Source organism: Takifugu rubripes, chromosome 12 (genome assembly GCF_901000725.2).
Source record: "Takifugu rubripes chromosome 12, fTakRub1.2, whole genome shotgun sequence".
NCBI classification, from domain to species: domain Eukaryota; kingdom Metazoa; phylum Chordata; class Actinopteri; order Tetraodontiformes; family Tetraodontidae; genus Takifugu; species Takifugu rubripes.
Window position 1 is genome coordinate 4,120,585 of NC_042296.1, and position 26,097 is coordinate 4,146,681.

The 26,097-nt window shown below is 46.1% G+C and overlaps 1 protein-coding gene and 1 long non-coding RNA gene across 2 annotated transcripts; one reads left to right on the forward strand and one right to left on the reverse strand.

Moving 5' to 3' along the window:
* The first annotated feature begins 1,248 nt into the window (after positions 1-1,248).
* col8a2 (collagen, type VIII, alpha 2) lies at positions 1,249-25,327 on the forward strand. Its single transcript, XM_011609070.2, has 3 exons — positions 1,249-1,960; positions 19,680-19,871; positions 21,137-25,327. The coding sequence occupies exons 2-3, from the start codon at positions 19,721-19,723 to the stop codon at positions 23,038-23,040; spliced, it is 2,055 nt and encodes a 684-aa protein (XP_011607372.1). The 5' UTR covers positions 1,249-1,960; positions 19,680-19,720; the 3' UTR covers positions 23,041-25,327.
* On the reverse strand, positions 24,659-26,008 carry LOC105417151 (uncharacterized). The gene is made up of 2 exons (XR_964940.2): positions 25,867-26,008; positions 24,659-25,640 (listed from the first exon to the last, which is right to left on the reverse strand). It is a non-coding gene; the product is annotated as an uncharacterized lncRNA (long non-coding RNA).
* Between the last annotated feature and the right edge of the window lie 89 nt (positions 26,009-26,097).

Here is a 26,097-nt window from a genome sequence, read left to right on the forward strand (position 1 = left end):
CAGCCAAACATTAATTCCTCGTAACTCTGTCTTCCCTTAACCTCCTGCTAGGTCCAAATCACCTTGGAATCGGAGGCTATATCTGATGGCTAACTCAGCTCTTGGAACTTTACCAGTGGGTCCTTCAGGACAAGGCTCGGCTCGCTTCCCGCTTGCTCACCCGATGGCAGAACAGCCTTTCCTTCGAGGTTCACTACCGCAGCACAGAGACGGCTAATTCGCATTCAGTTAAGCATAGAATAGCTTTGAATGGTCCAGCTCTCAATAAATCTACTCCGCTGGGAGATAGGGAGTGATGATGTCTCATTTCAAACTTGCTCTCAATAAACCCGAAATGAGGTTTTCCTATGAATTATCCTGCATAACTGCGCAAATATGCAATGCTAAAAACAGATAAAGGAAAACTTTCTCCCCTCCACATTCTAAAGCTGTTAATCAGTCATTATGTTAATCACCACTCGTTGCGTTCTTAAAATAAATAAATAAATAACAGTGGAATTTGTGGCTATGTTGAAGTAAATTGGGCTGTAAATTGACTGTAGGAGTAATTCTAACATACAAGTCTGCATTCATGAGGTCCCACACTCGCTCATTCCCTGGTGGCAGAGTGCTGTTCATTGGGTGCTAGAAGCATCAGGAGAAAACAACCTCTCACACTCATTTATTCACCAATGACACAGCATGAATGGATTTGCTCTTTGTCGACGATGCAAATTTATTCTAAAACGTCAATTTCCATGGATGTAAAACTGATTTAGAATATTTTAATTTTCATTCGTGGATTAACTGCCACTGCAGTTTTCAGGTGTTTGGAAGTTTGCTTTTCTGCTCCTGCATTGGTTGGCAATCTCTTTTGAACAGAGAAACCATAAAACATAAGAATAAACACTAGCAATATGGAAGTGTGAGAAGTAAGAATCAGGCTTCCCTAAATTGCAGCGGTGCTGTTTTTGATGCAGTATACTGGTTTAGCCTATGGAGCTTTAAGGGTTTGGGACTTTGGCATAATCTCAGGAAAGCTCACGAGAAGAAAAGCACAGGCAGAGAGCAGGGGCCAAATATGCCTCTATAACCCCTTCTTCTAATCTCTTTTTATTCCGTTCCCTCCTCTTCATCCCACAACACCCGTCCCTTCACAGCCACTACCCCACCCATCCTTCCCCCCCTCCCCTCCTTCATCACTGCAGCCAGCCACAGACACTTTTTGTATTTGGAGGGTTCAACCCAGGGAACAATCTGGTCTGTCTTTTCCCAAAATAAGCCAGTGGGAGAGAGATCGCCAATTGAACCGGTGGGTTTGGAGCAGCACAGCCCCTGGTTATAAGACCTGGGAGTGGGAGCTGAGCCTGCCTGGACCCAGAGCCTTTAGATCAATATACACTGCCTACTTGTCTGACTGACTGACTGGGTCTTACTTCTCTGTTACTCACACACTCTCTCTCCCTCTCTGTCCCGCTCCCTTTGCTCCTTCCCTCCTACTTTCCACCCTGGTGAGTAAGAGTGCACAGATTGGGAAGGTGTTCCTCAGACCTGCGTCTGGACAGCCTGAAGACAGCACAGAGAGGATTTATCACACTTCTCCTCCATCCTCCTTCCCAAAATAACACGGATGGGCTTTTTCTTTTCTCTCTCTTTTTTTTTTAAATTGCTGAGGGCAGAGATATAAATCCCATCGCTCCACTTGCAGCTGAAAAGCTTTCCAACACCAACTCTGTTTTTCTGCACTTGTGAGCAGCACCGGATCGATTGACGCGTGCCAACTGGAGGGGAGCACCACGTGTTTTTGGCTGCATGCTCGACGAATATTTGATGCCATTACGTCCCATGGGAGACCCTCGTGGCTGAAGCAAGGAGGGAGGTAGAAGAAATCCCCACCTGACGCTCACACCTAGTGCTGCCCTCATCCAGTGCAACCCCCCACCCCCACCATCCTGCCCCCGAGCAGCCAGAGAAGAGAGAGGTGAGTGTCTACCTGCCCTGCGCCGCTCTGGCTTCTGTTTGCATCCTTGTGTGTCCCGTTATCTCTTTTTTTCACCTTCCACCACATGTGGCTCCAGGGGCCACGGCCAAAAGAAACAGAGAGCAGGAAGGAAAAACTTAGAATAAAAACAGACTGTGCAATATCTTTGTCATGGGACCTGCAAATTTCTCCCCAGTCATAGGCCAGTGCACAGGGTAATAGCTTGCAGATTTAAAACAACAGGTACTGTCTGCTCACCAAGCTGGGTTGTTAAACTTGTACTGGTGCTCTCTTATTGATCTCCTCTGTGGTGACATGATCAGGGTGTCCGGCACATGGTTGGAATGGTGACTGCTTGCTGTTCCTGTCACATCTTCATAAGTTGAGTTACGCTCCCAGTGTTTTTTGTCACGATTCTTCCAATATTTGTGTGCTATAGTTGCGTGGAAAAGAGTGGCGTTTGATCATCTTTTTAGGTTTTCATAAGTAGATCCGGACAGAGTGAAAGATCATTTTTCCTCCTCTTCCTCTATTCTCTTCATCCCCGTTGCTTCAGTCCATCCATCCTGTGTGACGCCATTGGCAAGCCACACTGCATTCCACAGTAACGACATCCCTCCATCCCAAAAGAACGCGGAGAAATAGTTGTGCCTCTGACTCTCCAGGTGTCCCGCAAGGAAGGCGAACGGAATGACAGAGCTAAAATCTAAATCAGACAAATAAGAGGAGCACAATAGCGGAGGGCCAAACGTTTGCTTTGCAGAGGAGATGTGTGGTTTTTTGTTTCGAGCGGAGGGGAAAGCAGACTCTGGAAAAGACACTGAAGTTCTGAAATCCCCCAAAGCCCTTGGCAGCATCTTTGTGTTTCATTCAAGAGCAGATGTACCTGCGTTAGCGTGCACAAGCGGGTACGTGCTCGTAGACGAGGTGCACAAACGCCGTTCCACAACGATCCAGGGCTGAGGTGCAGCAGGAGTTCCTGGGGATAAAAGCTGCAGGTTGACACCCGTGTCTGTTTTACTGTTCAACATGATATTTGCCCATAAAGTTCAGGGCCTCTCATATAGATTTACTGGTTTCCAGTCACTCTTACCTCCCTTCCCTGGTTTCTGTTAAAACGTCTCTTGCTCAGAGATTTATTGCCCCCTTTTTCTTTCGCCAGAAATGGGGGTCTTGTTTTAGTTCTTGTTTTCTTTCTAACTGGCATGTATCTACATTCTTGGCGCTTGTTCGATGCCAACATGGCCTGGCAACCCCAGGCCACTGACTGGGATGCTCTGTTCTCAAGTGGGCGGCTGCTGGTGGGTTATGTCTTCACCAGTGGTTACAAGGGGTTTACAAGTGTGTTTGTGTGTAGGGCATTATTTCATCGCAGCTGCCAGACTCCAAGCGGCCGCCCGGGCAGGATTTTAACACAGAGTGCTGAAGCGTGACCGAGCATACACAAATAAGAGTCACTCTGAATGCGAAGTGGCACCAGACAGCCGATTCTTACTTGGTTTTACCAGACCACATATATATAGAGTGGCGAGACCTTCACACCCCAGTGCAACGTCTTGATTTATAGACCACATCTTGACTTTTAGTTTTCAAGTGTAAGACTTCATTTCTCTGATTTCCATAAAGATGGCAGATTGATATTAGCGGTACTGTTTAAAAAATGATGTCCTCTGTGTTACCAGTAGGGGGCACTCCAGCAGACAGGGGGTGTGCACATGTGCAACAGCTTTGTACTTTGTGAATGTTTGTATAGTATATGCTTGAAGGGGCATTTGCAGTAGATGTACGTTTTGAGGAAATGAAAGAGGATGCCACTCATTCTGCAGGACAAAAAGAGTAAAACCAGGTTTTTTTTCTGCTTTCCAGTGGGAGAATGTTTAAAACATGCCACTGCAGAGAAAAACACCTGTTTGTGCTCTACTAAATCTATTCAAAGTAAAAACAAAACAAAACTTTGGTCGTCGGTTAAATGCAGGTAATGATGGTAGATCATCCAACAGCTCAGGCAACACCTATCATTAGTCTAACCAAAGAAATTTCTGAGTCTTCAAAATTCTTATTGGTCTGAAAGATCCGTTTTAAGTCTAAATTCCGAGGCTCGCCCCCTAGTGGCCACATTGATCAATATCTATTCCAATGTCAAGAATGTACAGGAGTAGGAGGGCAGGTTTATTGAGCGTCTGCGCCTGAGGTGCATCCTGGTTGTTTCAGAGTGAACCGTCAGTGAGGGTGGAGATCAGCAGAACCGTGACCATTGTGGGCTGAAGGAGTCTCCGGAAGAAAGTCAAGCTTGGTATTTAATCTTGTATTAGGTAAACATGCTGTAACAATCAGCTCTTGAGCAGCTGTCGGCACGGTGTCCCAGTGCTCGTTCATTTCCTCATCACCTTAGGCTCTAACAGAACCACATTCTTGCATCGAGGCTCATCGAAGTGCTTCATCAAGCGCGCCGTTTTGTGCTTTCTTTCACCAAGCTCTTCAGGCCCAGACGTTTCAGCGTGTGACACGGAGCACGCTAACTGCGGCTGCCGATAAACCGAATGATGAATTGCTGCGAAGGGCAGCGGAAACAGGCAGCGGGTCCTGGTCTTAATCAGAAGCCGGGCCAAGAGAAATTGGCCGAACTCGGATTCCGGTGAGGGAAAAAAACAAGACCTGATATAAAAGAGAGAAATGTATTTTAGTCTCCCAAGTCACACTACTTCCTCCTGCTACTCCATAGTAGCGTGGACATTTAGCCTGCATGTTTACAGAGTATCTGCCCAAACATGTGGTCCTCTAGATTGGATGCAGCAGGTCATTATTATTAATTGTGCCTTTGTAGTGAAAGGCTGTTTTGACTTTCCGGTCTGAGTGTGCCGTCAAATAAACACCGCAGAGACACAGGAAGAGGAAACCAGGACCAAATCGAGGCTTTTCTCTCAACTAATATGATTCTATATTCCAGTTGTGGTACCTTATTTGTTTTTTCTCTCCCTTTTGGACTTTCTTTCTGTGTCTGGCCCAGGGGGAGTTTTTCCACTGAGCTGGCACAAAGAGGAGGACAGAGACAGAGGAAGCTTGGCAGACGCCCCTTTTTCGATTTTCCCAGCACCTCCCATTGACTCTGTCAGCAGCGGCTCGGGTTTAACTGAACATCAAAACCTCCAAGAGGGGCTTGACAACCCTCGGGTAGAGGTTCGGCCGTCCTCTTGACTCCTCGTCCAAGCTTCTTCGAATATTTCTCTGTAAGCGCATCTTATGGCTACTCTTGACTCAAACCCCGACAGTTTTTTCGAGGGTTTAAAGTTTGTGGTTGCACAAAGCTGATCTCTAGTGTCAGATACAGCTTTTAGCGAGCGGGGCCTTAACAAGGCGCAGTAACCGAGCCCCTGACAAAACACGTATTGAGCAATGCTTCCTGGAGTCGGAACGCTATTTTTCCAGTGGTGTGCCATAGTTCTTTGGTGACGGCAGCTCGTGTTTTTAAAGAGAATCCAATGGAAACAAACAGGAATGAAAGATTCGGTGCGCATCCAGCAGCAGTGCTGTTCCTTATTAATGGGATGGAGTTTTCCCATGTCCTCCAGGATGTGTGTGACCCTCCCAGCTCACTGTTGATGTTTTGGTCGGTTCAGTTCAGGTGACTGCACCGGTGAGCACAACAGTGCACGAGAGCTCGCTCCTCTTTAGGCTCTGACCTTCCCACCTCTCTGTCACTGCCCTTCGCTTCACCGTCTGGCAGGAGTTCTGTTGGGGGCTCCCAAGGGCTGGAGGCCGGGCCAACTCTTAACACGGGTCAGTTCCTCCGTATAAAACTCCCAATATTACTCTTTTCATCTGGTCAGAGACACGCTCCCTGGCCAGCTGTTTGTTTTCCTTATTTCACTTGATATGCCGGATGGTTTTATCTCTCTCAGATGTGTCGAGGAAAGGATTTGGAGCTCTTTTGAGACCTTCGGAGACCATTTGAAAAGCAGTAGGCTCTGTTATTGTTCAGTTTCGATGGTCATAACAAGACAATCCTGCGCCGGGGTTACTGGGTTGTCCAGTTTCCCTCGAGGGAAGTAGAATATAGACTTATTTTTTTTAAAGGCAATGGATTTAAAAAAAAAAAAAATTTGTGTGTGTTGTTATGTTCACACATGCTGGAGTTTTCCCTCTAACCTTCATTGGCGCAAAAGTAATACCTGCAATCTATCAACAAGTTTTGTTCCACAATTTATCTCCCAGTTAGAAAGTGGAGTTGCCAAAGTAACGCTGACATTCTGTTGGGAGGGGAATTCAGTGGAGGCATTTTGCTCCTCTGCAGTGCTCTGAAATCAAGATAGATTTTAGTTTCTGCTGATGGAATGTTCTTAATAGCTAAGTTTGCAGCGTGAATGGAATAGAATGACAGTGATGAGACTCTTTTTGAGTGTGGTTGCACACATTTAACCTTTATTTTAAACTTTAAACCTTACAACATCACTATATATATATATATATATATATATATATATATATATATATATAAATGACTTTATCCATGCTGTCAGTGGCATCCTTATGCCTATATTATTCATATGAATATCATATTTCACAATGTCTTCAATGCCATTTTGACAAAAATAAATTGCTGTTATCGATTGTAACAGTATCCCATGATTGTTCCTGTCTAAATGGTCTTGGCTTTGGAACATAATCCCTTCTCTAAATGCTCTGAGCCCATTGAGAAACATGTGTTTCATAATTAAGGCATTAGGCAGCACACAGCACAAACAGCCCTTCAACGCTGCTGCCTTAATCGTTTCCTCTAATCAGCGGCAGAGCGGCGAAATAATAAAATGCAAAAAATGCGACTTTGCGCTCATTCCAGCTCATTTGAGGTGAACAGTTCCATTGCTCTGCTGGGTGTGTGTTCGTGCGTGTCGGCAGTGTGTCAGTCTTAGCTACAGTTCTCTTCTGTTTATCTCTACATTAATGTGTCCTTCTGTAGGATAGGGAAGGTAAAGCATGATGGCCGCATTCCCAAGGACTTAAAGAAACTGTTGGACAACTTAGTTTCCTGCTTAGCAAGAACAGCCGGGGTTATTTCCCATCTTTCGGTGAGATAAGGGAACCTTCGGAATGCTGCACTGTGATGCCTGAGGTAAACAAACACATGGTTAAAAGGATGGTAGTCTCTTCATCATCATCATCAGTCATTGTGGATGAACTGGCATGACATAAATAGTGATGTCAGAGAACAGTTCCACAGTTCAAACAAAGTGTTAACCGCAGTGGCCTGTTTTTTTTAATAGAGATTATAGAGATTAGGCTTAAGGTATTGCATAAAACCTTGTTTTGGAAGGTATCGAGACAAGAAAATTCCATAATGCTAATTAAACAATATCCAAGTTCTGACTGAAAAGGGTCACTAGCGAACACATTTGTTCATTTTTGTTTTCGATGAGAGGAGAGGAATGAAACGGATATGGTAATGGGTGAGCTAGCTTTATAGCAACCATGCGCTTTGTAAACCAGCGTCCCAAATTGTTCCCAAGTTGTTCCTCTTCACATTTTGTTTTTTTTACTACTCGCATATTTGTTTGCCCGGTCGGGAACAGCAGGTCCGTTCCGTCGAGTTGAGCAACGAGCTCAGACATATCCCTAAACTCTTGCAATCAGCTAAAATTTCGCTTTTAATCTGTAGAGGGAAACAGAAACCTGGCGAGATTGAAAGATTTAACAGTGCTGCCTTTATATTCAGTTGTTTGTCTGCTAACGGAGCCATTTTTCATTTCGCTTCCATTCATTCGAACCACGTCAAGGCCTTGGAATATATGGAGTGATACTTTGTACTCGTTAGCATGCCGCACATTTAAATGTGACTGTCGTCGCAGGAACGGTCCAGGATTAGCGTGCGGGGAAATGCACACATTGCTGTCATCTCCTCCTCAGAGACAATGACAAATCCAGACCCTGTCAGAGCTGATCTTGTTGATGCACGGTTAACCCTAGTGCTCGCAGACGGCTCCTCAATGAAGAGAAAAACGCGATGTAGTTGTGATTTGCCAAATGTTTTCCTCCAATACTAAGTAGTAGCTTGACATGCTAATGATGTGTCTATTGTCAGTTTTTATATTTTACCGGCTGATATGAGAAAACACTTAGCTAGTTAAGCCAATGCTTTTGCATTTCTGTTTCTACAGTAATTTTCATTGTAAAGTTGAAGCAGCCGGTGTCTGTGCACTCACTTCATTTCCACTGCAAAAGCTGATCTCAGCACAGCCCAAATCTTCTGCAGAGTCCCGTCTTTTTGTTTTTCCGTCAGTCTATTATTCACTCCATCAGCAGTGCCTGGAATGTGTCTGTAGCCATTTTCGCTGCGCGTGCACACATCCAAAACAGCGGACGGCGAGAAAGCTCATCTGATCTACAGATATAGATATTAAGCCCGGGCCAGGAGTGGACGGGTCCCAGAACAAAAAACATCTTTGTTCTGTGGAAACCCACTTTTAAAACCCAGATGGAATGGTTTGTCTTCACTATCAGTCTAGACTGCCTGTTTTCACATCTGCACTTATGCGATAAGCAAATTGTAGCAATTAGCTTATGAGTGTGAGAGGGCAATTGTGGCTTTTCCCCCCACCGCAGTGGGGATAATAAAGGCTGGAGTGGTGCGCACACAGGAATCCAACGGAAGGCTAATGATGAGGACATGTTGGAAGGGTGGAAGAAATTTGGCGTCGGTGTTGGAAACAAGTTCTGGATCCAACATGTGCTTGTTCATAGTCGTCCATACACATGTAGAGGACTGACAGTGAGACCCTTTAAATGTAATTACAGTAAATTATGAGGGTAGCTAATTAAAGCAAAGTCTAAAATTGGGTGATTTACACATAATCTTTTGTGAAAGGAGCGTTTGTTTGACCCTTTCATGTCGCTTACTGTTACCGTTGGGAACAACCACAGCCGAAAATGTGACAGAGCGCACCAACATGTAAGGAAATTTTAGAGGGGGGGAAGGAACTATCTGTCTCTCGCAACCTCAAATCTCCATCCAAGGCCAACAACCACATATGCAGAGATGCATTCCAGTCAGTGTTATTCCGGCATTACGTCTATTTGCTCGGTTCTCAACCGAGCGGCTGAGAAAAGTCATCTAAACACAGCTCCTTCATACCGGGCAATCCTGGCCAGGGTTAGCGTAGCCGATTGTGTGCAAATATGGTGCAGGGTGAGGGAGACATCGGGTAGCTGGTGCTTATTGGTTTCGTGACTTTTGTGAGGGTCTTTATCCTTTCACTCTCATCTCTTTTATGCAGCTATTCCACATATGGAACCATAATACGAGTGCTTATGGTACATACGTGGAATTCAGGATATTGACTGTATAGGCCTCAGAAGGATGTATCGTGCCCAAGTCAAACATGAAAACCTTTAGATCTTAAGGTAAAACAAAGGAATAAATACAAACCTGATGTAATGTTGCAAAATATGGAAATTGTAGCTTTCTTTGGAGATGTATCGCATATCCATTTACAGTTATAGCTGCAAAATTTGTGTCGTCGAGTTCAAGGTAGCACACCTGTTAGGATGTTGAGCCATGATGAAGTAATCATAGTTGCAGGGAAACTTTTCCGTACGGACAGGTAGATAGGTTAGTCTAACACATACAGGGCCCATGACGACCACGATGGAATGTCTGCGGGAGTTGGTGTTTTCAGCGTGCAGCTTAAAAAACGAGCCACCCGAGGCAGACAAGCTTAGAAAATATTTGGCGGGATGAGGAAAAAGCGAGTCAGTTTGTGAGTTCATACATAAACACCGGCACGCTCTGGCCAACATATAGCTTTTCCGTTAAAATTCAACAAGATAATTACTCTAGCAGAGATCAAAAATGCATGACCCCCTCTATATCTATTCATCATGGATGCATGTGGTCTCTGCAGAGTTTCTTGGAAATAAGGCACATGGCTGCTGCTAAACTGGAGCATTTAGACTTTAGAGTGTTGGTGAGAGTTTGGGAACTTTTAACCTCGATGATAATGTCGACCCTTTTAAATTAAATCGATGATGCTGCAGGCCAGGATCAGCTTTCCACTGCTGCTGCAGTTGGTCAACCATTATATTTGTACGTATGCTGATGACACCTGTCGTGCAAATTCAGCAAGAAGAGGGAATGTCCGATGCCTGTGTAGGAGTCTCTTCAGGGTAAAAGTGTTAGCCTGATGAGAATTTACAACATTTTTGAGGCCTGAACTTCCCCACGCGGACACTTTTTCCTCTGCCGGGACTTCATCTTCATCCCACTTTCATATCAAAGCCTGAATCGTTAATGTGGGAGGAATGGAAGGAGGGATAGGGAGTGATGGGCAAATAATTGGGGAATCTAGTTTCCAAAGCCATTTTCTTTTCTGAAGCCCGGAGACGTATTCAAGAGACGAGATCAAACGCTGTGGTCCTTTTCATGTTTTCAAACCTCGGTGAATGAAGAAGCTGAGGTTTCCCACAGCGGCCTGCTTTGTGTCATCCGAGGAACCATTACCTCCCCTTTGGTACCATCGCTGCAATTCTGGCTGTTTACCTGCTGACTCAGTCGCTGGAAGTCAGGCTGGGTCCCGTGCACCAGTACATAAACCCACCCTGCATTGCTAGTTAAAGCTAAAGGTCCGTTAGTTGTAACCGCCCAGATCAACAGCCGGTCGTCTGCGGCTGTCGTGGCATCAGGTGTTTTCCTGACGTGAAGTCTGGTGGGTACAGGTTGACAGATCATTACCGGGGTGGAAAAGGCTAATTTTCTCATCAGCACTTTCAGCCACACATGCTCACGGATTCGATGGAATCTGACAGGCCCAACAGAACTTCACAAGCGGCTCAGTTAAGTGTTGGGCCGTTCCACTTACCAGATATTTGCCAAATGACAACTTGTAAACAGGAGGAATGAAAGAGGCCACTCAGCACCCACTTCACACTCCTCATTTCTGTCATCCCTTACTGGGTTGCACTGGGCATTCGGGTTTGTTTGGAGTAATAACAGAAGAGAAACCGGCCCGGCTCAGAGGAGTGACTCAGTACCTTCTCGGAGGTCTACCGTTCCCCTCCTGTCTTCTTCATGAATGTTTCGTGTTGCACACAGCGGTTTCTTTGTGTCCGAGTGAACGGTGCGTCAATTTTCTGTGACAGTCGCAGGTTTATTTTGACTCTGGTCATTCGGGCTTCAAACAGCATCTCAGACATGATTAAGATTCCGACCCGAGCTGAAAGGTGTCACAGAGACGTAAAACTGCAGCTATAACAACATTGATAGGGAGAAAAACAATTTTAAAAAATTCCGAAAATTGATTGCACAACACAAAATGAAACACGATGAAAAATACTAATAATAGAAAACATAAATTGGCGAGTTTTGTGCCCTCTAGTGGTCAGCGCTAGTAATTGATAAGCCTTATTCTAGATAGCTTTATCAACTTGTATGCCATAAAACACAACACCTGATTGTTCTTGCACAGAACCGTGCAGGGTTGAACACGGACTCAAACCCGACCAGCAGCAGTATTTCCTGTTCTGTCAGAGAAGGGTCCATCCTGTGTTGCCCTTACAGCCTGTAGCATCAGTTTGCCTTTGTCTGATGATTTATTTGCTCTGCGTGAGGAGTCTGGCCTCTGCCTCCTCCCCGCGAGTCCTCGTCCTCCCCTGCCGCTCCTCTGCCGTCCAAGGCCGTGTCTCATCCTCATGTCTGTGGTGTAAGTTTGATTCCTCTTTAATTCTCATGTTCCTACCAACAATCCTTCCGTCCCCTCCAGCTGCCAGCAGGAGACAAAGAAACCGCTTCAGTCCGCTGGTTATCCAACGGAGGACCCATCAGTCCAGACTCCCAAGAATGTTTCCCTCCTTTTTGGCTGCCGCGTCAGGGAGAGAAACATATCTGATCTCGAGAATCGCTAATGAGCCGTTAGATGTACTGGTCGATGTCTGCCCCCCGCTTTTCCTCGAACGGTTATTATTGTGCCGAGCCTCTCCAAGGCTCAATGCGCCATTTTTTTCAGGCTCTTGGCAAAGCTGCAGGAATTCCAGGAGGCAGGTGAACAAGGAAACGGAGTTCAGTCAACGCGGTGCAATTATCTGGATGCTTGTTGTCATTAAAAGCTCTTTCGCTGCCCCCCTCCCTCAGTGCATAAACTTTATACTCTGACTAGACACTTTAATAGCCCATTACCATAAATGTAATGTTGTTTTTTATTATTTAGACAGCACAGAAATAGCTTTAACTTCATCGATAATCACAGGATTACAGCAGATTTAACCAACGCACTGCAGTCTTGTCCAGGTTAAAGTTTGTAGAATTCTTACTCAGACAGCTTTTAGACACATTATAGTTCTTAAAACCATTTATTGGAGATATATAAGTTCTTCCTGTCGCTGCTACAATCTACTGAATATGTGTGTTAGCTGGGCTAATGCTAGGTGTAACCCGAACCCAGTCTGCTGTCCTGACATCGTGTATCTGATCCTGCCTTTTGTCCTCTAAGGAGGATTATTTTGTTTGCAGATCAGTTTTGGTTTTCTTGAAACACGGGAATCCAACAGGAGCGAAAGGCAGGAGCTGATATTGCCCAAAAGCATTTTGACCTTTGACACCTTCGGGTCAGGTGCTGCTCTCTGCTGCCCCCTCAGGCCTTCATCAGCCATAACATGGAGCCACAGTTTCTGTTGTCTTTATAACAAATACTCTTCAACTGGTTTTGCCTGAGCATGTGTGGCAGGTACTAGTATGTGCTACAATTGTGGCACAGTTTGCAGATTCAATTTTTAAAAAAAAATACATGATCATAATAATATCATTCATTCTTAGTCACTTATTTCTTATTATTTTATCTCTTGTTAGATATTTTATTACATCCATAGTTTTAAAATGTCATTCTTCCTTGTCAACAAGTTTTTCGCTCACCCACACACACTTGTGCTTCTATCTTTGTGAGGACTTTCACAGACTTTATGCCCTCCCCAACCATTAACCCAAATTCTAACCAAGTCCGAACCCTCAAATGACTCCTCGATGATATAACAACCAGCCTAAATGCCCTCCCTTCCCAAACTGGTCCTCACTGTGCGAGTTAAATGTGTATTCTGGTCCTACCTATATAGTATGTTTGAGGACACACACACACACACACACACACACACACACACACACACACACACACACACACACACACACAGCTGTGTTTTTGCAGCCCAGTGGTGAATTTTGGGAGCTGTGATTCCAGAACTGGCAGGGTCTCCTTACACAGCCTGCACTCGTGGCCAAAAGCTAATAAAGCCTCTTATTGATCCTGATGGGTGGAGTGGGCTCCAAAAAGGGCCACAGTCAGAGGGGCCTACGGTCTTTATCCTGGTGGTCTCAGGCCCTACGCGTTGATTTTTGACCCTCCTTATTTGAGATCAACTGCACGATCAATCAGAGGCCGATGAAAAATTCGTAGTCCCCAACTGGGATTCAAAAACCAGCCAATGAGTTTCCATTTGCAAAGTGGCGAGCTGTGTGGTGGCGTGAGCAGAGGCTGCCTGTGCGACCCGATACCCTCAGCTGTGTTAGGTGTTATGTAAAAACTCCCCAGTGCACGCTCGCGCTACATCCGCCTCCACACGCAGTTGGAAAGACAGCAAATCTAATTGAGCTGGGGTCCAGAGGCTGGCTAGCACGTTGTTCCGTGTCGTTCCATCCCGCCATCTCATCCCGCTGTGGCCCGGGGTCACCCTGTCTGAGTCCTCGAGCGAAAACAGTCCCACTGCTAGCGCTCATTTCCTGATGGCTGCTTTATTTAAAGTCCCAGTAAGGCAATTTAGGCGATCCATCGTGTTTCAGACTGTCAAGAGGAGTTTGTAGCTTCTTAACTTAAGCTTTGGGCTTCACATTAGTCTGACAGCAATTAGAGAACCAGCAGATACTCATGGGCTTTCTGTCCTTCCAACTTTTATATCCCCCTTTTTTACAAGACAAAACAAATCAAGCTGTTGATCTTATTCCTGAAATGTGGAATTCCGGTAATGCACTTATGTTCATTCTTGCCTGTCAGATACAGACGGATAGGTAGCTTAGCATGGCTCATTGCGGTATCATGAACACTGTTGGCTAATGACGGCTGATATGTCTCCCCCCTTCATAATTCAAATTGACGTTCTACCCTTGGATGTTGGCTAAATGGTGATAACGGTCACGGTTCTGAGACTTCTGGAGCATCCAGCAGCAGACTCCATCTCAAGGACGAGAGACTCATAATTAACTGATGTTTTTCCCATGATTTGTCAAAGTGACACATGGATTTACGCTCGTGCCAAATGTGTGCTAAGATTGCAAAACCATGGCACCGTTTGGCACGTTGGAAGTTCTCTCCTTCTGGTCTTTTGCTCTTAGGTTACCTCTCTCGCCGCCTGTGCTTGAAAAGCCCGTTCAGATGGAACCCAGCCCGTCTGTAGTCCAGAAGCCTGCAGCGTGGAGGCATTTCAGCTCCTTCAGCAGGATTTGACCAAGATTTCCTGCTCCTTATTAAATTATAATCTCCTCTCTGCCTCTTTTTCTTCCTCTCTTTAAAAAAAAGCCTCCTTCTCTGTTTTGCTGCCAGCTGATTTGTGCATTTGTGTAAATGTGTGTGTGCGTGTGTGTGAAGGCGCCTCGGCTGCTAGCAGCTGAAGGCTTTGAGATGATTGGCAGGGCACATATCTGAAGTGGGTCAAAAGGAAGCTGAAGATCTAAGGCTTCTATTTTTTGTTCCTCCATCTCCCTGTTTTTCCTTTCGGCTCTCAGTGACCTCATGTCTTCTCCGTGGCCTCTTGCTCGCCTCCTCCGTGGTCATGCCCTTCATTGGCCTCAGCATCAGGCTACATCATGACCCCCGCTCGAAGAATGTCCGACTCTGCAATCCTTTGATAGGAACGGTCGATGAGCGGACTTTTCTGGGCTTTTCCCTCCTCAATGCTAGCCTCAGCTACGTGCATCCTGGGCCGTTCTTTTTTTTTTCCAGGCCTGGCAGCGAAGAATGGAACAGTTGATGGTGTGTGATTGTTCTGGTTTTAGCTGCCTTATTTAAGTGCCCCAGAGTATTTCTCACCTTCACCGCATGGGTTTGAGTCCCTGCCATAGTTAGCTTTGCCTTCATCATCAATTTTTTCTGACACATAGTCAGGAAATAGTCAGGTCACCATGACAGTAGCTACAGTATAAAGAAAATGAGGATTTGTTCACGTGGTGAGTTCTTTTTTTTGTTGTATCAACTTTCTGTTTATTTAATAGTTAATATGACAAGTGAAAATGGCTGAGAACCTCCTTCTGGCGAAGGCAGCCCACCCACAAGGTCCTTTTGGAGACTTTGAGACGTGCCACAGAAACACAAGACACAACAGAGACCCAGAGCAACAGATTCTTATTCCAGATCCGAGACACCGTCCTGTCCAGAGACTAAATAAACTGTTAACTCTGAACATCGCCAAAAAAAAAGAGGCTGGACAAGTCCTGAGCTAGTCAATATTTTTACAGTCATTTGTATTTTATTATCAAGCCTAGGGGATTCAGGTTCCACAGGGGTCTGTTCTGGGACCAACATCATTGTCATCTCTTTATGCTTGTTTTACCCAGACACCCCTTAAGATAATGAAATATTCCTTATGGATGGCCTAAATTACGTTCAACTTTGAAAATCCTCTTGTTAAGAAGTCTGAGGTGTTGAAAACGACAACTTTTGACCTTTGTGTGCCTCAAGACATGAATATTCTATTATCAAATCCAGTTTAATGATGCTAAATCCGCCTAGCCTGCAGGAGGATGCTCATTCTTTTTGTAATCCAGTAACAGTAAAGAAGGCACTTTACCCAATGGCCTTTCCTCCATTTTCAGGGCCCATTTTATTCGCAATTAATGAGGAATAACAGAGGCTAGTGTTCATGTAGTCAGATGACTTACAGAGGAAACAAGCGGCACTGGCGGCCCACAATACAAGCATTCACACCTCAGTGGGAGGATTAAGAAAAAGAGGGCGAGTGGGAGAAAATAGCTGCTGTGCCAGCCAACAACGACAAGACAGTGAGGGAGCTTTGTGAAGTGCAGGAGTTCCTCCGCTCAGAAAGGCACGAGTGTTTCAGGCACCGGAAATGTGCTGCTAGTCCACCAACAGGTCAGCTGCAGAGAGTCTCCGTCCCCCTTCTGCTTCCGCTCCCTTGTATCTGCTAGCATGTTTCACAGATGACAGCACTGAGACGGCGAGGCCAATATATGCTAACAGGTTTGGTTAGCAACAGATCCTGCGGGGCTGGAAAGACCGATAAAGTGGCGAAAACCTTCACGCAGATTTGCGAGCGACTAATAAGCCCGTCTTTCACAGGTGGCGTGCTCAGACACGCGCGGAGATTTATGATTAGCGCGTCTGCTTCTGCACTTAGATGCAAGCCCCCCCACCGGGGGCTGAAAATGTTCTACTCAATGAAGTCATGAAGAAATAAAACCCTCCTGTCTGACCTCCACACTCATTTCCCAGCCATTTGTTTTCCTCATACCTACTCCCGAAAGAGCCCTTGCGTCCGCTAGCTTTCCCTCGTTGCCTCTTTATCCCTTCGTTATCGCACACGCACCTCGTTTCCAGCCTCTTTCTGCCCTTTAAGCTTTCAGGGATCGGAGACCCTGTTTTCACACGATCATGTTCAGCTGGAGACGTCTGTCATCTTTCAGCTGTCCGGGTTCCAGAGTGTAGCATTTTTGGAACGCCAAAGCCTCCGTTTCCGTGTAAACAGGGAACAACAATTGATTTTTGGAAACGGGAAGTACCTGGACAAGTGCAGCAGAGTTGCATTCTGTACTTTTCCTGCACGTGTGCAAGAAGATCGCCAATAATGCCGCAGTCAGCAGGAAGTGTCTGTGCATATGCGCCCACTAGCGGCTGACATGAGAATTGCAGCTTTTTAAAAACTTGTTTTTCACTCCTGTTAAAACAGCACTCAGTTTTCCTTTAAAATATTTTCAACGGAACAACCTTCCAGCGGAGGGTTCATGTAAAGGGCACCTCCGTTGGCTCGTTTTGGTCTTTTTCCTCCTGGGAGAGAAAGTACGATTTTTGAAAAGCGAATTCACGCAGCTGGGTTTGAATCATGAAAACCGTGGAGCACTTTTTGGCTATATCGTAAGTGTAACGTCACAGAGTGAGAAACCTAGATGTTGTGTTCGTGTGCGTTGATTCACCGTGACGCTCTCTGATACATTTGAAATTAACCCACGTGGATCTCTCACAGTAATCGTAAACGAGCATGACTGAAACACACCCAGACGCTGAACCCAGGTGCTGTAGCAATGACCCCCAGCTGTTGTTGCAGCTTCTCTAAAGCTCTCTGGACCTGTCTTGGAGGATTCGTTCTCAATCATCCACCCAGCAGCTGTGAGCCTGGTCACGGAGTGGAAGCTCCGAGCGAAGGGGTCAAAGTCCAGCCTGCGTTTGGAGTCAGGTTCTGATTCGCGTGCGGATCGATCGCCGATTGCGGAGCAATTCCAGGGTGTCTCTTCTGAAACGTGAGCTTCTGCCATCGTGGAACAGTCGGCGAAGCCTCTCTGTGTGCTTGACTGTTCTGGCCTCTGGAAAAACCACGGCAACGACACGCTAAAGTAGGCGTTACGCCTCAACGCTAAAACGAATGTTTTGGCCTCGCAGAAAGCACAATATTTCTCTTCCAACTCATTTTCCAGCGACGTAACAAACGTCAAAGCCTCATTGTAGCCGCGGCGAGTTTGTGGCCAGCACGTATGCGCCGTGAACAGCGGAGCTGTTTCACTGCTGTTTATTTGCACAGTGTTGAGTAATAGAGGGTGACCACGGGTACAGAAAACTGCCGCCACAGCTACGTCGTAACGCCGCGGGCCGACAGCGCCGAGGCGAGACGGCTCAAGTGACACACGATGACGCAAAGGTGGCCCCAAACGCGGGCGATACCTTTTCTAAATAAAGCTGCACTCACACAAAATTCCATTTAGCATCAATTATTATCAGCAATTATTATGCTAGGTTCATGCTAACATCAGGGGTTGGATGGAAGGAGGGGGTCAAGAGAGTTCATTATTTATTCCTGCAAAGTTGGACCCAATTGTAACCAAAATAGCTAATAGCCCTCAGTTGTTATTCTTTTTTTCTTTTCTTTTTAAAAAAAATTGTGCTTGATATGCACTTGATGATTCCTCTGCTCAATCCGCGGCTCGGATGCGAACCACAAAAACATAAACGACACAGGATCCCCAAACTCGGTGCTCTTAATCGGCCTGTGGCACGTGGTTTAGGAAATGCCTGGCAGTCTGGGCTCACACTTCCACCGCTTAAGGGAAGTGGAGGCTGAGCACCTTCGACGTCAACACAGCGGGGCCGTTGATCCCATTAGCGGGCAGACGGAGCAGCTGGAGGACACACGTCTGCGTCTCTCCTGTCCGTCCAGGCGGCCTGTCGGGCCCTGTGGCGTCCTAAAGAAACTGCAGATTAGCCTTGGGTTCCATTCCAGCACGTGTTTAACCAAGAGTCCAGGTTTAGGCCATGTCTAGCAATGGAATTTTCTCAGGTTGCTCCTTGACTGGGAGCATCAATGTTGCTCATTTTCTGCAATTTTCTGGAGGCTTCCACTCCCCCTCGTCCCCTCCCTCGGATCCGAGGCTGACGCCTGCCCCGGACGGGCCCGTTTTATAAAGAAAAGGCAGGTTCGGGTTTGACAAATTTGAGTATTTTCGAACTCCCTGCGTGGCTGCAGTGTGTATTCTCATGCCAACTCGAATATGTGTGTGTGTTTTGTTACGTGGGTGTTCCCCTGCTCCGGCGCATGTGCGGGTCCGTGTCCAGCAGTGGTGGTGCCGGCCAAGCCAGAGAGATTCTCGACAGCGTCTGATGTGCATTTTCACCAAAGACGGCTGATAAACACAATGCGGAGGTCCGTAAATCATCCACATGTGTGTGAGCTCCGCTCCGCTCAGGCCCGGGCTGCGTTGGAGTGCACGTCGCTCCGAGGAGTTCTTGACGCCTGCAGAACCAGCGCCGCTTGTTAAATTCCATCTGCACCAAAACCACAGGCCTGTGCACCAGACGAGCGCCGCTTCCAACCAGCCGGCGCGTCGGCCAACGACCAGACGCGGCCCGCAGCAGCGCTGCGCCTCCTGTTTGCTCCCCTGTTTTTGTTCACGTCTTTCAATTTTCAGTCGCTACACCGGAGCAAAGCAAGCCCGCCCACGGTTGTCGGAACCGCCCGGCTCAGAACATCGGGGCAAACATTGCGTTAAGTGGCTGAACAAGAAGAATTTATGCGGGCTGTGAAACGACTGTGAGTGACGGCGAGAGCAAAAGCACTAAAACAGACCCGAGCTCAGAGTAGCGCCAGAAGGTTGTATCGCCGTACGGTTTAAAGACTCGGGGTAAACTCTGCTCCAAACGTTACCACGGGAGAGATGACAGATCTGATCCGCTTCGACAGAACAGGCTGCACATCTGCCGCCGCCGCCGCCGCCGGACATCCACAGTTGCACCACAGAGAAACAAACATGGCCGCCCCCGTGCTGGCCCGCCTCTCCGACCTGACGGATATAGCTGTCAGAGGGTTATTTGGTCTTTTGTTCTAGATTCGATCCTACAGAAGCAACAGCGACCCAGGAGCAGCAGATGAGCACAGAAACACACGCTAAAGCTCAATCACCGTCGTCCAACATAAATGACTCCTGGGCTTCTGAGCCGAATGGCTGAGTCACCTTATCTTTTCTTTCTTCCAGTTTTTCACATGTGAAGTTGGAAGCGTCGGATCCCTGTGACCATGCTGCTGGCTCCTGTCTGTATGCTACTGATGCTGGGGGCGCAAGTGTTTGCTGGAGGCTACCCTCCCATTCCACACATGAAGTATATGCAGCCCATGATGAAAGGTCCCATTGGGCCCCCATTCAGAGAGGGCAAGGGGCATTATGTTGGTGAGTAACTGGTGTCATGAATACATTTTCATATATACATTTTTGAAACCACAATTAATTCATGCATTTTATGGAATTTATATATGTGGTCTTAGTACTTGTAATCATGGAGAAAAATGAAAGTCCTTCATGCTTTCTGTCATATATTCTTCAAATATATTAGGTATTCTAAATATAACATTGGCCATCTTCCTTCCTCAAAACAAAAAACTCCTAACAGAAAAGATTTAGAATTAAAATATAAATATAAAGGTTTGAAATATTTTTTGACGCGCCTCACAACAAAACTGTCTCTACTCCCATCTAGTGGACATTTGAAAATTACACCATTTACAAAACGTTTGAAAAGAAATTAAAGACACAAGAGCTACATATATTCTATTGCTCCGTGCTATTATTGATGATACAAAAAAAACGGGCTCCTTAAAATTTAAAGAAAACTAAAAAAGCAGACATATCAAGATGTACTATCAGAGGAGCATAATATAAACATTCAGAATATGTGAACAGTTGCTCATCTTTGACCATCTTTAAAATACAAATTAGGATTTAGAAAACAGGATTTAAAAAAAAAAAATGTCGGGGATTTGTATGTGAAGACAACCGCAGAAGATATTAGAAAGTTTTTTTAAGATCACATGACCTGTTCATTGTCTGCATTCTCAGTATGTGCCACTAGATGGCAGTGATGGCTTGTGTTACTTTTTTTTTACAGTGCCGGTTCGAGACTCCTGTGAATGAGCGCATGTTGTTTAAACTGAAGGTCTAATAATGTTCTTTTAATTATGGTTATCAGAATATTTTATTTATGGCTCCCGCCTATTAAGAAAACCAACAGAGATAACTGAGAAAGGAGAGCGATGCCAAAATTTCTTATCCTGAACATTCCAGAAAGTAATGCTAGTCAGATAGCCCATGACGCTCACACACGCTCCTTTCGTCCTTAAACTCGCTTTGGATGCAGATTGTTGACTCATTTCTAGCTCAGCTAATACAGGTTTGTACAAACTGTACCTTTTAAATGCTCGCATTAACCCAAGATCAAAATCTTCAAGGTTGTCTGCGGAGACGCTGATTATAGTTCCACTTTAATCTTAAGGTTGAAGTTCCCATTAAATTGAGAGTTTCTATCTTCAAATTAGGGCTTATTTAAGCACCAGTTGGCCAACTGCCTGGATCAGTTTGCCCGTACGGTTTTGTTCTCTTTATCTACGCTTGTACTTTATAAAACACATCAATAAAACATGAAAACTTGTTTTTACTAGATATGCCACCTTTGATGGAAGTGAAGGGGGAACCAGGTCCCCAAGGAAAACCTGGACTAAGAGGTCCTTCTGGCCCACCAGGACCTCAAGGAAAACCTGGACTGGGCAAGCCAGGTCTCAACGGCCAGCAAGGTCCTCCGGGGCCTCCCGGCTTTCCTGGAATGGGCAAGCCAGGACTTCCAGGCCTTCCTGGAAAGATTGGGCCAAAGGGAATGCAAGGGTCAAATGGTGAGGTTGGCCCTCGTGGTGAACCAGGCCCCAGAGGTCTAACGGGGCAACCTGGCCTTCCTGGTCCAGCTGGCCTTTCTCTTAATGGAAAACCCGGACTTCCAGGCATGAGAGGACCCCCTGGGATGCGAGGTGAACCAGGAATTAAAGGTGGCCAGGGTCCAGCAGGTGAGCCTGGCCTTAAGGGTGAAAATGGAAATGGGAAGCCTGGGATTCCGGGTATAAGGGGTCCTCCTGGACTCAAAGGCAATTCAGGACAACCTGGCATCCCGGGTATAGGTAAACCAGGACCAAAGGGGTTGCCTGGATTACCAGGTCTTAAAGGTGACCATGGACTTCCAGGAAATCAAGGACAACCTGGAGAACCTGGGGCCCCAGGTTTACAAGGACTTCCAGGGCCAGTTGGAGTTGGAAAATCTGGTGTAGATGGTCTGCCTGGAGCACCAGGTTCAATAGGTCCAAAGGGTGAACCAGGAGTAAGAGGTTCTCCAGGATTTCCCGGTAGTCCTGGCTATGGAAAACCTGGTCTGACTGGACCTAAAGGAGACAAAGGTCATGCTGGGTTGCCTGGTCTCCCTGGAGACAAAGGAGAAGAAGGAATGATGGGGCCATCTGGTGAACCAGGAAATGATGGACAACCAGGACCTCCAGGACTTCAAGGCCCAATGGGACTCCCAGGAAAACATGGACTGACAGGACTTAAGGGAGAACTGGGGCCACAGGGGCCTCCAGGATTACCTGGTCTCAGAGGTGATCAAGGTCCCAGTGGAGTACCTGGAAAGAATGGCATGCCTGGGGAGAAAGGTTTTCCCGGACCTAATGGCTCGATTGGAAAACCTGGACCAAAAGGTGAGGCAGGGCATATTGGCCTACCTGGGAATCCAGGACTGATGGGTCCTTCAGGTCCGAAAGGCGAACCAGGCTTTATAGGAACTCCAGGTCCCAGGGGACAGTCAGGTATTCCTGGCCTTCAGGGGCCCATGGGGCCAATGGGTCCACAGGGAGCCCCAGGCCTAAAAGGTGAATTGGGACTTATTGGGCCACCCGGTATTGGTAAACAAGGAGAAAAGGGAGAAATGGGTCTCCAAGGTCCTCAAGGGAAACCAGGCCCTGCTGGTCTCAATGGTAATGCAGGCCCTCCTGGGCCTCCTGGCCCCCCAGGTCCTCCGGGAAACGGTCAAACGGTTGTTGCTGGGCCAACGGATTCACAGTTAGAAGGGGGGGAAGTTCCAGGGGACAGAAAGGGGCCGGCCTACAGTCAAGTTCCACTCTCAGCGTCTGTGGCCCCCGCCTTCACCGCCATCCTTACCACGCCATTCCCTCCCTCGGCCATGCCAATTAAATTTGACAGGACCCTGTACAATGGGCAGAATGCCTACAGCTCTGCCACCGGCATGTTCACTGCCCCTTTATCTGGCATCTACTATTTTGCATACCACGTGCACGTAAAGGGAACGAGCCTGTGGGTGGCTCTGTATAAAAACAATGTTCCAGCCACTTACACCTATGACGAGTACAAGAAAGGCTACATGGACCAGGCTTCCGGAAGTGCCGTCTTAGAGCTGAAGGAGGGCGATCAGGTATGGATCCAAATGCCTTCAGATCAAGCCAATGGCCTCTATTCTACCGAGTACATCCACTCCTCCTTTTCAGGATTCCTTCTCTGCCCCACATAACCTCTCCCCCATTTCAGATATGTTCCTTTATGAGCACCTCAGAGCAGCCTGAAACCTTAAATCCCTACAGCCTTCATAGAAATAGAAGCGATTGTTCATCTTCTGCTCGTCATCTTTATCCGTCTCACAATCAACAAGTTCAAAAGTAAAAAAACAGAAGAAAAAAAAAGAAGAAACTTTGTGAATGAAACTTGGAGAGTTTAAAGGCAGGGGAAGGAAATTTCATACTGTGTTCTTTATTTGGCGTCCTTCAAGTGTGTGTTTTGGGTTGTATTTTATGTCGTGTTTTTAGCCGATATTAGTTTAATTATTATAATGTCATAATTTCTAATGTTATTATTTTGTCCTTGATGTCTTCGCTGTTGTGTTGGATTCAGACGATAGAGCGCCTACCTTTGTAATGTGCCAGTACCGGACCTTCCCATGTGACTGCACATCCCCCCCCCCGGCGTCCCCCGATCCCCGAGGTTCATTGATTCCAGTCCCACTTCTCTCACAATTTTGGGATTTGAACCATATATGCTAATTTGGCATAAGGATCTTTTTTCCCGATTCGTTCTGGACGGACGGACGGATCTATGTCTTCTTGGTCAGAGCCATTTTGTAGGTGACCTCAAAGGCAAAGGGTTAGTTTTGATTGAATTTTCTTTGAATTCCCTAACTGTAATGCCAGAAGCTAACTTGGCTTTATCCGCTGCTTCAAGGACAAAATGTTTCCCAACTGAATTTAAAAAAAAAAAAGAGAGATCTATTTGCATTTACACCGTGACTAAGTGAAGGGAGCTGAGGCCCACAGGTTGTGAAATACGGTTATATAACGTTAAACGAAGCTCTGCCAGATTTCTGGGAGAGGTGGGTGGTGGGTCGGGGTGAGAGCTGTATATTTACTCGTTTCTGGTGGATGAGGCATTAAAGGTACATGCTACGTGCCCGCGTGTGCTTATCTTTCTTAGTTCCGTCTGTCGCCGTCTGTGTGTCTGTAGGGTTTTTGCTTTTTCTCGATCCTGCTCGGGTCCCAAAAGCTAAAGCTACAAACGCACCAGAGTCGCTCGAGTTGCAAAAGCGACCTGTTGGTGTCCTACGAGAGATTTGACCTCAGGACGTTTCAGCATCCGTCCTTCAAAACAAAGTGAACCCGGTTGCATTTGAATTAAACATGATTATCGCGAGCAATAACGAAGAGAAGACGGACAAAATCTGAAGGCACCACAGAGTAGGAAGACATTTAAGACGCACTTCGATTGGTGCCAGACCTGTTTTAAATGATTGTAGTTATGAATAAAGGCAGGGGGTCAGCAACAGTAAGCGTGAGCTTATGACAACACCAAAGCCTCCGATTTGGAAGAGTAGCGTGCTCTACGACGGAGGAGCGACGGTCTGTGGGTTCAAAGACGGGGCCGAACATGGAGCTGCGCACTCAGGGTGAATGTCAGCCGCCTGTGTTGTTTGCACAAGGTCATTCGGTGCCACCACGCAAACTCTTCCCCAGTTGTTCCGCCAGTGCGGCGCGTTGACGAGGCCGATGTCATGCAAAGAATGCGCTCGCTCTTCCTCATTCACGAACCTCCGCCTCCATTGTCACTGTGAGTCGACAGACAGCCCAAGGCTTGTTATGTACTGTAGGTTTTCATTTCTGCGACTTATTGCTGTTTCTTTTTTTTTTTTTAGACGTTTGCTATATGTGGCCATTGCTTGGTTTTATGTTTTAGACAATGTCACTTGCTTTGCAGAGTTTGCCCTGTGCGCAAATTATTTAACAAGTGTCAAATACCATCCATTTAGCGTCTAAATCGCATTTTGCTTTGAAGTGTCTGTTTGCTGGAAAAGATAAGAGATAAAGACCTAAAGTAAATAAATGTTTAAAATGCTTGCTTCTGTTCTTAAGGGATATTTGTTTGCTCTAGTTTCATTGAATACAAATGGCCATTCCCATTTGCACATGAAATTAATGAAGATGTATTTATACATTTATTATAATTTAATAGGGATGCCAAAACCGACCACCGAAGCATAAATGGTATTTAACAGCATTGATGAGTTACTGGTATTTACGACACGTAGTTAGCATTCTAGTATTGTTTGTGAAGGATTGTGGATTTTTATTTTCTATTTGCATAATGTTCTGTGTATCGGAATATAGGTTATTTGTCAAACAAGGCTATGCCGTGCACTCTGCAATAGATCTTGGGTATAAAAATGCACTCCTATTGACTGAAAATGTTTGTTCTGCTTATACAAAATCTACAGTACTTGATTGTATTGATACCACATCAATAAAATCTCTCTTTTATGTCGGCGTCTGCGTCCCATTTACTACAACTGCATCTCTGGGGCCCCAAACACATGAGAACATGAGCCATGTGGCTGGCTTTAGACGACATAAATCAATGTTGTACACCAACCCATGACAGTGAGGGCAGGTTATTTTCTGGAACTGTCGTCACGATGGTGAGCTGTCATCGCGCACCCGGATCCTTCTTACGTCGCACTGACGTCAGCCACTCCGTGAGGCGTTCACGTTCACGCCAGCGGCTGGGAAACCAGTAGGTCGGCACCTAATGACGTTTTTGTTTGGCTTAATAGCTGGATTCAGTCACCTGCTAATCAAAAGATGAGGAGAAACGCTAAATACTAAATATTGCAAGACTGGATGAAAACGTCAGTAAATAAAAAAGAGCTTCTGTTAAAATTTGTTGTGCGTTTTTGTTCTTTTTATATACGCTTTCAAAATGCCCTTGAAAAAGTTTTTGTTGGGTTTGTTAAGATATTTTACCGTGTTAATCTGCGAACAGAATTGTTCATAGGTAGACATGACAAGATACTTACAATTTTGTTGAAATGAAGCCTGGGGGGACAACATGCATGCGATACTACTGGTACTAGTTAGCTAACAAGCTCCATTAAAGGAAGACAAAGGAAGATCTCTCTCTCCAGGTGCCTGCTCGGTGGAGGTCTGCACTATCCGAGTGCTTTTCTAGTTCCAAATATCAAGCATTGCCTTTTAAAGCGAGAGTTTAGCACCGTAGCGACAACGCGCCGTAACCCGAATTTCCTACG